At 51.9% G+C, this 12846-nt stretch overlaps 1 protein-coding gene across 1 annotated transcript in view; it reads right to left on the bottom strand.

Moving 5' to 3' along the window:
• The window catches only part of Col27a1 (collagen type XXVII alpha 1 chain), a 118994-nt gene that overhangs the window by 37546 nt on the left and 68602 nt on the right, over positions 1 to 12846 (bottom strand). Inside the window, 6 exon segments of the mRNA XM_028892657.2 lie at positions 2269 to 2322; positions 2556 to 2609; positions 4220 to 4273; positions 8961 to 9005; positions 11255 to 11308; positions 12535 to 12579. Of these exon segments, the coding sequence (XP_028748490.1) occupies positions 2269 to 2322; positions 2556 to 2609; positions 4220 to 4273; positions 8961 to 9005; positions 11255 to 11308; positions 12535 to 12579 (306 nt within the window).

Raw genomic sequence — 12846 nt, 5'->3', positions numbered from 1 at the left:
ACTACTTCAATAAAGGAAAACAAAGACTTTAAATATTTTCCTACCACCGTGCTCAGCACACAAGTATCAAATTAGCATATCTTTAGATTGTATTAGAATGTTTGATTTTAAAAATTGCTTTGCTGACTTGAGTTCCATTAAAAAAAAAAATCATTCAGTGAATTTTGGCTTGGAATTAGAACAGCACTTCCAGCAATTTCTGAATGGCCCCAAACACACTTATGTCATTCTTTATTATGTATTTATGCAAAGCAGAATTTTCAGCATTGATGATTAAATTTAAAACATCTGCCAATCAACTCTGAAAACCAGCGAGGCTGCCTGAGGTCCAGCAGTATCAGATAGTCAGCCAAGATGTAATCCTCCATGCAAAAGTTAACGGGCGCTGCCATCTCAGGGGTATGCGAGCTTGCTTTCATACTTAACAAATGGTGAAATGATTCAGGTACCAAAGAGCTGCTTCAGAGGGGATTTCTGTATGGCATATTATCAGCAGGCATTTGACCTGTAGAGCTATTTCATATACCTATATACCCAGCCTTGCATAAACGTTTCTTGGGTGAGGAGTCATGCGTGGGAGAGGTTTAAGACTCTCTGGCCTGACCTAGTCTAAGCACAGAGAACCATCTGTGCCAGCATCTAGACCCTATGACGGAGGCAGAGGCCCTTCCAGAGAGGGGCAGCCTTATCTCCTCTGGATCCCAGTGAGCAGCCCAGCCCCATTTTGCTGCTCCCACAGTCCTGAGGCGCAGACATAGCTGCTGTCCTCCACGGACCCAGTCTGCCACCTCTGGGGCTTGAGGTGAGGGCCAGCACGCAGCCTGACCCATCAGCAGAGCCAGTGGGGGGACCCCAGCCTTGCACAGTAAGAAGGCGGACTTGGCACAAGTGAACCTCAGTGTCCTCATCTACAGCATGAAAATGAGCAAAGTCCTTCACCCCTATAGGACCATCTAGGGTCTTCAGTGGGTCCCGGGTCCTACCCACCTGCCTCCCCACACCTAGTTATGGGGCTGGGACTGGGCTCAGAGTTCAGAGTGAGGATGTTAATATAACTGGAAAATGCTCATCAGATGGGCACAATTAGCAGAAATGGCACTTCAATGGTAGATGCCATGGCTGTGGCAAGCATTGCGTCTCACCAGTAGTAGCTGGTGCCATCTATGAGGTGCTCACGCATGACAGCACACAAAATACCAGCTGGTTCTTACCATGCTGGTGAGGGCAGCATGATGCTGGCTGATGGGGGAAACTGAGGCAGAGGAGGCCTCAGGTATGAAGGTGCACAAAGACGTGTGTGTGTGTGTGTGTGTGTGTGTGTGTGTGTGTGTGTGTGTGTGTGTACATGTGGAAGCCAGAGTTCAATTCTGGATGTCCTTCTCTAGCATGCCCCATCTATTTATTTCTAAGACAGGAATCTGGAGCTTGCCAATTCAGCTGGACTGGCCGGTCAGCAAGGCCCCAGGATCCTCCTGTCTCCACCTTGCTAAGACTTGGGAGATGGTACAGATGTTCACCACCACACCTAGCTTTCTACACAGATGCTGAGAATCCAAACTCAAGTCCTGGTGTTTACACAGCAAGCTCCCCACCACAGGAGCCATCTCCCCAGGACCAGAAGAAAGAACTTGATGGCAGACCCTAAGCCCTCCTGGGCTCAGGCTTCAGCTCTGAACACAGGACGGAGGCTGGACTCTTGGACTGAAAACCATCCTCTGCCTCATGCTCCTTTCCACCACAGTCCCAGTTCCAAATCTCCAGCCAGATGTGGCTGTTCTCTTTCATGAGCAGGGGGGAAAAAAAACAAAACACACGCGACTGTGACCCCAGAGAGTGGCTCTGTTCAGGGTCACCTTTCCACTGGCTCAAAGGACCATGGGAAAGGATACAGGCACCCGGTGCTTGGCACATGCTATGGGTGGTGGCTACATGTCTGCCTCATTGACATCTGTGTCCCCAGGTCAGCACCTGTGGAGATTATTCACTGTCTTGACAGAACTGAGTGACAGGTTAAGAGCAGGAAGGACATGACCAAGCTGCTCTTGAGCTTCCCATGCTGCCCTGTACAGAACCTCAGCCCACAATGTCCCGTCAATACTGTCACAACATGCTCTCGATTTCACCTCAACAAAATGTGGGCTCAGGGAAAACTGCAGGATTTGCCTGGAACCCCAGCCAGGGCCCAGGGGCTGGGTGTCCACCCAGGTCTGAGACTTGAGGTCTGGACTCCATGTGTTTGTGCTTAGGAGACATGAGAGTTTTATTTACCCGGGATCCAGGCTCTCCAGGGCTCCCAATACCACCTGGCGTTCCAGGATGGCCCTGCCAAGGATGAAGAAAAATGAGGAGTCAGTCGAGGAAGGCACCATACCCCCTTGAGCCCTGTGACAGGGGATCAACTTGAACCCAGGACAAGGAGGTCAAAAGTCACGCCTAGCCAGGGATTCAGAAAGCCAGGCATCCTGGGTGTCTGGAGCATGTGGTATGTGAAGGGAACAGAACTGTCACCTGAGGCTACGCCAGGAGAGGGGAGAGGATGCAGACTTACTCCTTACCATCGACCCCTTGGGTCCAGGTGCGCCTGGGGGTCCCATCACTCCACGGTCTCCCTGTGGTGGAGACACAGCAAGGCACACAGGTCATGGCTAGGGCTCTGGGGTTCAGGGACTCTGCGGGCAGGGACTCAAAGGGAGGTAGGAACTTGACAGTGGCCTATGGAATCATGCCCAGCTCAGTCACACTGTCAGGTAAGTAAGTTTCAGGGGCAGGAAATCCCAGCCTCCTCTGCCAAGGCAGCATAGGGCACATCCCTGGGCCAGGATGGTCCTGATGAAGGATGCAATAATTGCATCACTCCTTTGATCCTGGCCCCTATCATGTGGCTCTCATTAGGCCTGGCACCCCCTGGGCTGGGCTTGCTGAGGCAGAGACAGCCATAACCGCCTTTCTTTCTCTCTGCCTCCCTCCCCCACGGCACACCAGATGGTCACACATCACTTATGTCCTCTAGATCGATTCAAACAGGTCGGGAAGTCGGAGGCAGCGGGCAAGGCGCAACCATCTTGTCTTGATTTCTGCGAGGCCGTTTCCTCTTCTTCGGGTGAAAATTAATTAAGCCTCCACTGTGTGCTGACACTACTATGTACCAAGCCCCCAAGTATGCCATGAGGACAGGAAACAGATCAATTCCCGTAATGCAAAACACCCGGTATGGCGGGGAGATGATGGGGAGCCCTAGAAAAGATGCATCCCGGAGCAGGGAGATGGGGAACCCTAGAAAGATGCATCCCGGAGCAGGGAGGGGTGGCAGGGTTGGGGGTACTTAGCTAGACACGGTCACAGGGGATGTGACTAGTTGGTAATGAAGGAAGCAGGAGATTCCCTTCAAAGGACCCCTAGCAAGTGACCCAGGCAGAAAGGACATGGGTGGATAGGCATGAGAAGAGGGGACCTGCCCAAAACAAGGGTCCACAGGTGAGGAAGGACATGAGAAACCTGAGCAATAGGACCAGAGTTGGCTTTGATGCTGTGTGGTGGTTACATAAGCTGTTAGCACGGGGACAGTGGGGGAAGGGCTCCTGGGAGCTCCCGTAGAAACTCTGCAACTTGTGGTGAATGGTTACCTACTTGAGAATAGTGTCCAGGGATGAGGAGGAGCAGAGGGAGGAAGGTGGAGACCAGGGGGTCTAGGAGGTGAGGAAGAGGGAGACACTTGAGTCTGCAAAGCTAGGAAGCCCGAGGAGACAGGGGAAACCACAGACGACTGCTTGGCTGAGGGGTTTAGTCGGCAAAGCGTGGCCTTCAGTGACAGGCCTGGTTCTAATCCCAGCTCTGCCACTTACAAGCTGGGTGGCCTTGGGCCAGCCACCGTTTCTGCTGGTCTCTCAATGACCTCTTCTGTAAGATGGAGCTTCCAGGGGCTATGGAGGGACCTGAGGCACAGTCCACTGAAGAATTACACCAACCACTGCTACCAGCACTGGGTACTGCCAGTAGGCAGCCCCGGGCACACACATCAACTGACTGCAACACCGAGGTCTGGTTGTGCTTATGGGTGAAGACAAGAGCTCTGGGGGACAGGGACGTAGGCTCTTGGAGAGCAAGGGATGCCAGAACCAGAGGGAGGTGGTGCAATATCCGCAGCCCACTGGTCCATCGACCCCTTATCCTGATCGAAAAATACAAGCTCTGAGGGTCTGCCTCCATCTCGCTCACTTACCTTCTCCCCCACGATTCCAGGCTCCCCGATCAGACCAATGAATCCCATAAGTCCCTGGGGAGAACACATCAGGAAAAACTAGTGAATCTGGGGGCATGCTGAGTGTTCAAGATTTTCTCTCCTCTGCAGCCCAGCCCTCCCGCACCCAGCCCCCACCCTCAGCCTCCACCCCCATCCCGCCCGGTGACTGTACGGCTGGGACTGCCATGGAAGAGCACAGCCTCTGGGCTGCTTCTCCCCGCCGCTCCGCCAGATGGTTCAGATTTGAGAGCCAAGCGGTGGGGCGGCTGCCAGCAACCCTGGGAGCCGAGCATTCTTCCCGTGCCAGAAGCAGGCTGGGATCCCTACACACTTGGAGAACGGGAGTGGGGGGATGAGCAGGGAAGAGGCCATCTGTCTCCATCTTTGGGGGCTCTGGGGCTGTTTCAGAAACAAACTTGTTGACTGAGACATAAATACCCTAACAGTCTGCACCAGAGACAGGGTGGAATTTGGGAAGTGGGGGTTTCTACTGAAGGGCTTCCCTTTGCTGAAAGCACATGCGGTCAGACACACAGACATAAACACACACACACACACACACACACAAACACACCCAGATGCACATAGACATTCATATACAAAGACACATACACTCACACACACACACCAGACCCATACACACAATGACACACACAGATACACATAAATGTGTACATACAAAGAAATGTACACACATGCACAAAGACATATTCACACACACACATACACACAAATACACACACACATATATATATATAGACACACATATAAAGACATATACACATATGCACACAAACATACACAGATACACAGAGACATGCACATACACAGATATACACACAGAGAGACATATAAACATGCAAGCAGACACACACACACACACACAACTCCTTTGGATCTTTTTAACTCTACTGTTTAACTCCGGGCTCCAAAGGCTCTTCTTAGTGGTCCCGCTGTCATGCTGAGCATGTAAGAATGCATATGCCTAGGGCAGGTGAACAGCCAAGAGTCCCCAAGGAGGTAGCACAAAACCTTGCTCGAACCCACCTCCCCTCTGTGGAGACACATGCTCAGAGGGCTCCTGTGTGGGTCGGAAGGACGTAGTAAGTTTGGGAGATGCCAGATGCACAGCCAAGCATTTCCCAGAGAATTAGGACATATGGGGATGGGTGGGTTTGTCCTATAAAATCTGTTCCCTGTGCTGAACTTCTGAGCAAAGCGAGGCGAGACCTGGAGCTGTTAACAGCTCAGAGGTCCTGTGCTCAATAAGCTGGGGAGCCAGGCTACCTGCCAGGGAGCTGGGAGGGGAGAGGCACTGCTCAGTTCACCAAGCCCAGTTTCCCTTCCCCAACAACAGCTGTAAGTGGCGAGCTCCCGGGGGCCATAAATGTCTTGTGGCGGCAGCCGAGCGGGTAGAGAGAGGTGGCGATTGCACCTCCAGATTCCTTACTGGGGACCCCCAAAGGATGCACATGACAGAGTGGACCCACACCATCGCCACCCACAGGATGGCCTCCTGACCTCTCTCTGGACAGAGACTCTTTCAGACGCGATATGAGGGGGTTACAGTGTGAGACATGGGCTCACAGATAGTATGTCATGGAGGATACTTTTGCAACAACTAAACAAAACATGGGCACGACAGCTCATGCCTGTAATCCTAGTACTGGAGAAGCTGAGACTGGAGCATAATCCCAAGTTCGGGCCCAGCCTAAGCTGTATAGCAAGTACCAGGACAGACAGGCCACATCAAAACCAAACAATCATTAAAACAAATAAACTGGGACATTTCTAAGGTGACAGTGACATTGATAACGATGGATCCATGTACGGAGGGCTTGCTGTGTGCCTAGTCCTGCGTATGGAACTCTGTGTGTCACTCTTATCCAAACTCCAGGCTTATGGACCCTGAACAAATTGGTCTGCCTTCATGTATCTATGGGACTGGCAACCATAAAGGCCCCTCCAATCTCCTGATAGCTCTGACTGTTCAAGACCCGGATGCTTTTCAAGGGGCACAGGGTTAAGAGATCACCTGAACTTCCTACCAAGGAGCAAAGCTGCCCGACATTTAAACAGTGTCAGGGAAGGGAATAAGCGTGGCTCTATGGAAAGGGACCTGCCTGATGGGTCTGGAGAAAGGAATTTCATGGCCACTTTAAATGTATTATTTGTCAGGACCTAGAAGACATAAATCTTCAATCAGAACTCAAACGGGATCTGAGTGGATAAGAACCACTCAGCAAGCGCCTGCTCACATGCCCTCTAGGGCCCCACGGTATGCTCTCCTGTGCAGAGGGGTTTGGACTGGCAGTATGTCAACTGAAGAGAAGTAGTCTCAGAGGCTCGGGGCTTCCACCTGACAAGGGGAGCAGAGAAGCAGCTTTGAAAGTCAGGAGCACATCCTGCTCCTCTCTAGCTGGAAAGACATGGTGGCATCTCCCCTCCTTCTCACAGCGTTCTGCTGGCCATGGAGGCTGCTTGCTTCTGAGAATCAGACGCCATGTGCCCTCAGCTGGACCATCACTCTGGGTAGGTGCTGATATGCTCATTGTCCCTGGAGACTCACACCTTGTCCCCAGAACCTAGGACAGGGCCTGGCAAGCAGCCTGTGCTCATTTGGTGGATAAATGCAAGGGTTCTGGGGATCAAAGGATTTTCCACTCTGTCTAGGTAGCACTTGGGATCCCAGAGTCTCTTAAGAGTCCATGTCAGTTCTGAGTTACGCTACTGCCTATGAGATCTTGGACAAGCTACTTAATTTCTTAGGGCCTCAGTTTTCTCATTTGCAAAATGGGAGTCCTAACAGCTCCTGGCTCGCGGCTGTTGAGGGACTGCAGACGCTTGTGTCTAGCACTTGGCAAAGAGCCTGCTACCTCATGGGTGAGCAATAAATGAAGCTGTTACTGTGATTACAAGCAGGGCCTGTGGTGTGAGCTTGGGGGATCTCTCCTGGGGAGCCTGTGGTTCTGCCAGGAACAGGAAATGCCCACCCGTCTGCTGTGGCCACATGGAGAGGGGCTGGTGTTGTTGCATGCCCACGGCCAATGCAGGAGCCAGTGCTGAGTCTCAGCCCAGATGCCTTTCCCTCCTGCTGCAGTTTGCAGCTGACAAGGGACCCACAGCTGGGGGGCTCCGCTGTCCCAGTGAGCCAGGACCATCCCGGGCAGGCTGTCTACCCCCTCTTGGCCCCAGCTCCGCCACGACCCCTTTTGAACACATTGTTGATCTCATTTTTCCTCCCCCAAGTTTGTGACCCAAACTGTCAATGTGGGCCAGAACGCAGGGTTTCTTAACCCAGGATCCGGAGGTCTCTATAAGCCTCTAAGCAGGGAATGCAAAGGGTCCAGGAACTTGAACAGAAAAATTCACAACTTTTATATAAATCACCCTCTCATCAACATGTTGTGTTTTTCTTTAAATACTAGTGCATGCAACCAGCCCAGTAGCATCTAACACGTCTGACTGTCCATCTGGTTACATGTCATTACAATCTATCCTACACAGATCTCAAAACATCATTACACTTGAACATGGAGGTCACTGTTAGGTATCATCGTTGGGTGTATTAATTGAGAAGCAGACACACGTATGCCACATCTGAACACATTTTCTGTATGTATCTTGGTGTAACTGGTTGCCTTTGAATCTTTCCCTTTAGACTTTGTGCACTTAAATCTACTCAAAGAAGGGGATTCACGGGCTTCATTAGTTCAGCACAGAAAATGATCAGGGCCCTGGAGACAATGATTTCCAAGGATCCCGGTGTCCTAATGGTCTAGGGTTCTAAGTATCTATTTCCCCAGGGCTGACCATCAGCATAACTATGAACTTGAATTTGTGATTTTTTTTTCCAGTCAGTAAATACTTCGAAGCAGCAGCAGCCTTCCCAAGCTCCCGGCTTCCCACAGAATGTGCTCGAATGGCACTGGAAAGATTTCAAACATGTTGACCTCCCTCCCCCACACTTTAATTCCTATCTTTCTCTCAACAGATGTCACGGGCCTTGTGAGGAAGCCTGCCTCGCGTGAGTCTCATGCCATGGAGGGCACTGCTGGGCACAACTGAATCCTTCTGAGCCCCCGGTACTCTCTCCCCCACGTGTGAGGAAGCCCTTCCCCAGGCTCCTGGAGGATTCTCATTTACAGGAGTGGAAAATATCTCCCCAACTCTACCTCTGTGCTCTGAAGCCAAGCCTGAAGGAGGCACTGAGGTCTGGAGGGAGGCCCCAAGGTGGCCATCCTCACAGCACCCAGAAATGCTTCTCTAACCGGGAGAAGAGGGTGATGAGCCTCAAACTTGCTTTCACTGACTAGTGGCAACCCTCCTTCTTCAGACCTTGTTCCTGCTTCCCACTATCCAGAGCCATGGGTTTGAGTTTCATCTTCTTTACAACTTGGGGAAGCCTGGACCTCAAACCTCTAGAAAGTGGATCTATTTCTCTAGCTAAGTGAACACAGTCATTTGGGGGAATTCTCTGGTTTAACCCCAGTTCTAGGAGGTGAGATCACATTAACCCCTTGAGCAAATACACCAACCAAAAATTACATTCAAGAGTCAGGCCTTAGGAAAGGACCGTGTTGTTCAGGGACCTCCCTTCTTTGAAAGTGTGTGACAGGCCTGGCCCTGGGACGTTACCAGCCTGAGGACTGAGTGACAGCCTAGCAATGGCCCTGGAACAGATGAGTGCTCCACAGTGTAGACACCATCACTGACATACCTGTTCACCCACAGGCCCTGGCCGTCCAGGATCCCCTGGTTCTCCCTGGAAAAGGAACACAGAAGAGGGTAAGTCAGGACAGGAGGTGGGACACTGAAAACCCTTGAGGGAGTCCTGAGGGCCACGTGGCCTTAAGTATCATTGGTGAAAATGAACCAGAAATCCCATCTCCAGACTTTGGCCTTGAAGAAGAAGAATCCAAATGGCTAGCAGCAACCAAAGAGTGCTCCCCAATACTACAGCCATCCACTCTCTCTGAGCAAGGTCCCCCAGCATCCTGACACTCCCCAATACTATAGTCATCACTCTCTGAGCAATCCTGACTCCTTTGGGACTTCAAACAACCTAACTGATTTTGTTAGGGTGGGAACTAAGGTCCGGAGGGATGGAAGGACTGTGTAAGGTCACAGAGGCAGCTAGAAGGAGGGCTAGTATTGGGACCTTGGTCTGCCTGACTATGGCCCATTTCCATGCAGGCTGCCCACTGCAGGGAGAGCTGGGAATTGCAGGTAAAGATGATTAAGAAGCTGAACCTCCACCCTCCCAAGCTTTGCCACCAGCACAAACAGTCTTGTCTCGTCTCTGTGCTGGGCTCAGCCTCCCAGCTTTTAGCACTTGGTGGCCTGGCATGGCTTTGCCTGGCAGGTGTGATCGCTGCTGGACAGATCTTACTCCGTAGGTGGCCACAGCAGCCACGATCTCTCTCTCTCTCTCTCTCTCTCTCTCTCTCTCTCTCTCTCTGTAGTACATGAGTGGATCAGTGATCAACAGATACCCTGGGATGAATCTGCCCAGATGTGTCACCTTCCACCATAGAAACCTAACTAGTGGCAAGTCCTCGGAGGGCAGGACACATGATCACAGGGACAGGAGCTTGGATGGAAAATGGAGCTCCTATGTCCTGGCCATAGTCTCGTCCTCCCCTCGGTTCCTCCCCAGATGTCATTCTTACAAATGCTGGCAGGGCCAGGCCAGGCCCATGGCCATTCATTTCTTTGGAGGGAGGTTATCACCAGGGCTCAAGGGATCCTCGGACTGTTTCCTACCCTCCTTTTTCCAACCCATTCATAGATTTAGCCCAACATTGTCAGAGCCTTCCCTGGAAATGATGATCAGTCTTCACTATCAGCCCGGGTGGATGTGAAATGGGAATACAAACACACGAGTGTGTCTATGGTGGCATTTCTAGGGAGGTTTAACTGACACATGAAGATTCACTCTGAATGTGGGAAGCACCATCCCAGGGGCTGGGGATCCAAGTGAATAAAAGGGAGACAGCCACCATCCCCCGCTTTCTGTTTCCTGCTCTGGCCAGATGTGAAGAGGCCCAGCTACATTGTCTGGCCACCACGAACTCCATCACACCTTTCTGCCATGGTGGCCTGTACCTTCTTAAACTGACAGCCGTCATAAACCCCTCTTCCTTGTGCTTTATGTCAACTTGACCCAGGCTAGAGTCCTCTGAAAGGGGGGCCATGGATTGAGAAAACGCCTCCACAAGATCAGGCTGCAGGAAGGCCTCTAGGGCATTTTCTCAATTAGTGATTGATATAGAAGGGCCCAGCCCATTGTGTGTGGGGCCACCCCTGGGCTGGTGGCCCTAGATTCTCAAAGAAAGCAGGCTGAGCAAGGCACAAAGAGCAAGCCAGTAAGCAGCATTCCTCCACGGCCTCTGCATCAGCTCCTGCCTCCAGGTTCCTGCCCGGTTTGAGTTCCTGTCCTGACTTCCTTCAGTGATGAACAGTGACTTTTGGTGATGGTGTTTCATCACAGCAGTAGTGATCCTAACCAAGACATTCCCTTAACTAGTTTTCTGCCGGATATCTTGTCCCTGAGATAAGAAAAGTAGCCCACTTCCTTACAGGGTCAGTTCTTGTTTTGATCATAAAAAAAAAAGGCCCATTAACAAACACAATACTTATTTATTGTGCACCAGGGGCTACATGGAGGCCCAGAGAGGATAATCTCCTTCGACTCCAGCTAAGCACTGCCAGTCTCTTGCCTCCGCTCAGTAGAGGAAGAAGGCAGGTACCACCCCTGCTCATCTCCTGTTTCCAGCCTGCCCCAGGGTGTCTGGACTGTATCCCATGACTTGAACAATCCCCCTCTGGTGGACACTTCGCCTATGTCTACTTCCTTTTCTCTCTTCTGTTACCGATACTCTGAGATGGAGACGGACCTTTTCCTCCCCTTTCACTAGCCGTGAGATTCAGGGCTTGTCCCCAGGCCGTCCGTCTAGGTCAGACCCATGCCCTCCTCCTCCACCCCCATCCCAGTCTTGCCCATCTCCTCACCTTTGAGCCATCCAGGCCAGGCCTCCCAGGAAATCCCTTCCTTCCAGGCTGGCCCTGCAACAGAGAGGCACATGAAAGGGGTTACCAGGGACAGTGAGATGAGGGACCCTGGAGAACTCTAGAAGTCCAGCACAGGGAGGTACTATGCTCTGGAATGGACAGTGATGTAGAGATCCAACGTCACGGGCATCCAGACAAAGAAATTCAAAGATGGTCTCCAGCTAAGTGGCCCCAGCATTGCTTCCTCGATCCCTGGGCTGAGCTGTCGTAAATAGGGACAGTGACCCCTGCTTTTTATGGGAGAGGACAAGGAGAGGTTGGGCGGAGCGCTTGGGCACAGGGTCATGCCGACTTCCAGTTTGCAGTCTTCCAAACACGGTCAGAGAACTCTGAGGTCCCAGCATCCCTTTGGGAGGGTCAGGTGGGGAAGCGCTTCACAGCAGCCATGAGATGTCACCTGCCTTCATCGCTTCTCTCAGGGATGTGGTGGAGTTTTCGGAGACTGTGTGACACATGGCGTCACCAAAGACTGACGCAGATACAGAAGTGAGAACCCAGCTGACTTCACCAGAGTGACCGACATCCAAGAGGTTTGCAACAATGGGAAAGCAATGCCACACTTGTCCATGCTTTGCTTCAGAAAATATAGTGATTTGGGACCAAAAAAAAAAAGATTTCTGCTTATGAGAACAGGCTTATCACTAATTTCCACTGACTTAATGAACACATGTGGAGTGTGCTGGTTTGAATTATTCACATATTCACAATACGAGATGACCCACACTAGCAAACACTCTTGGGTGTCTCATCCTTTCTGAGTGTAAAGAGACACTGGCATCAGAAGGCTCGTGGACTGCTTGCTGCTCCACACCGTCGCTGGGGTACAGGTGGGCAGGTCTTCTGCAAGGCAGCTGGAAGCCGGGGAGAGAATGTGCACTAGGCTCTGGGCAGCCAGCCCACATCCTAGCTATGGGACCCAGGGCTGGGCCTTCCACTCTCGAAGCCTCTGTTGTTCCTCCTTGATAGAACTGAGCAAGGTGAGTGGCCCCTGGGAAAATCCACGAGGAAACAGCCACATGGAATCCAACACGGTCAAGCAGGTAGTTAAGGCCACCAACACACGCCTTCAGTCTCTCTTCTTAGGCCACTTCTTGTGTCCTCTGGCTGGCCGGAGGCCTCCCTGCTGGCTGCTCTCCAGACCACTAGCCAGATGTTGTCCTTCCTGTCCCCACTGGCTCAGCTCCAAGAAGCCCTACTTCCTCCTGGCCAGCAACACTCACCTCCAAGCCTGGGACTCCTGGTGGCCCCGTGGGTCCTTCATCTCCCTGGAGTAGGAGGACCCAAGGAAAGAAGAAAGACAAAGGAGAAAATTAAATGGGATTCCTGGAGAACTTGTGCTATCAGGAGGGAAATGTGCAATGGTCTCGCTCTTCTCTCCCTTCCATTCCTGTTCCTGACCATGATTCTCCAGCCCTCCGCAGGTCACAACAGCCTCCAGGCTGACCCTTCTGGCAGCCGGGGCCTGACCACAGGCCCCTCAGAGCAACCCTGGAGCAAGTATCTCCAGCTTCCAGGAAAGCAACCCCATGCAG

The sequence above is a fragment of the Peromyscus leucopus genome, chromosome 2, assembly GCF_004664715.2.
Source record: "Peromyscus leucopus breed LL Stock chromosome 2, UCI_PerLeu_2.1, whole genome shotgun sequence".
Lineage (NCBI taxonomy): Eukaryota > Metazoa > Chordata > Mammalia > Rodentia > Cricetidae > Peromyscus > Peromyscus leucopus.
The sequence above is the reverse complement of the archived record's forward strand: the minus strand, read 5'-3'. Positions and strand labels throughout refer to the sequence as shown.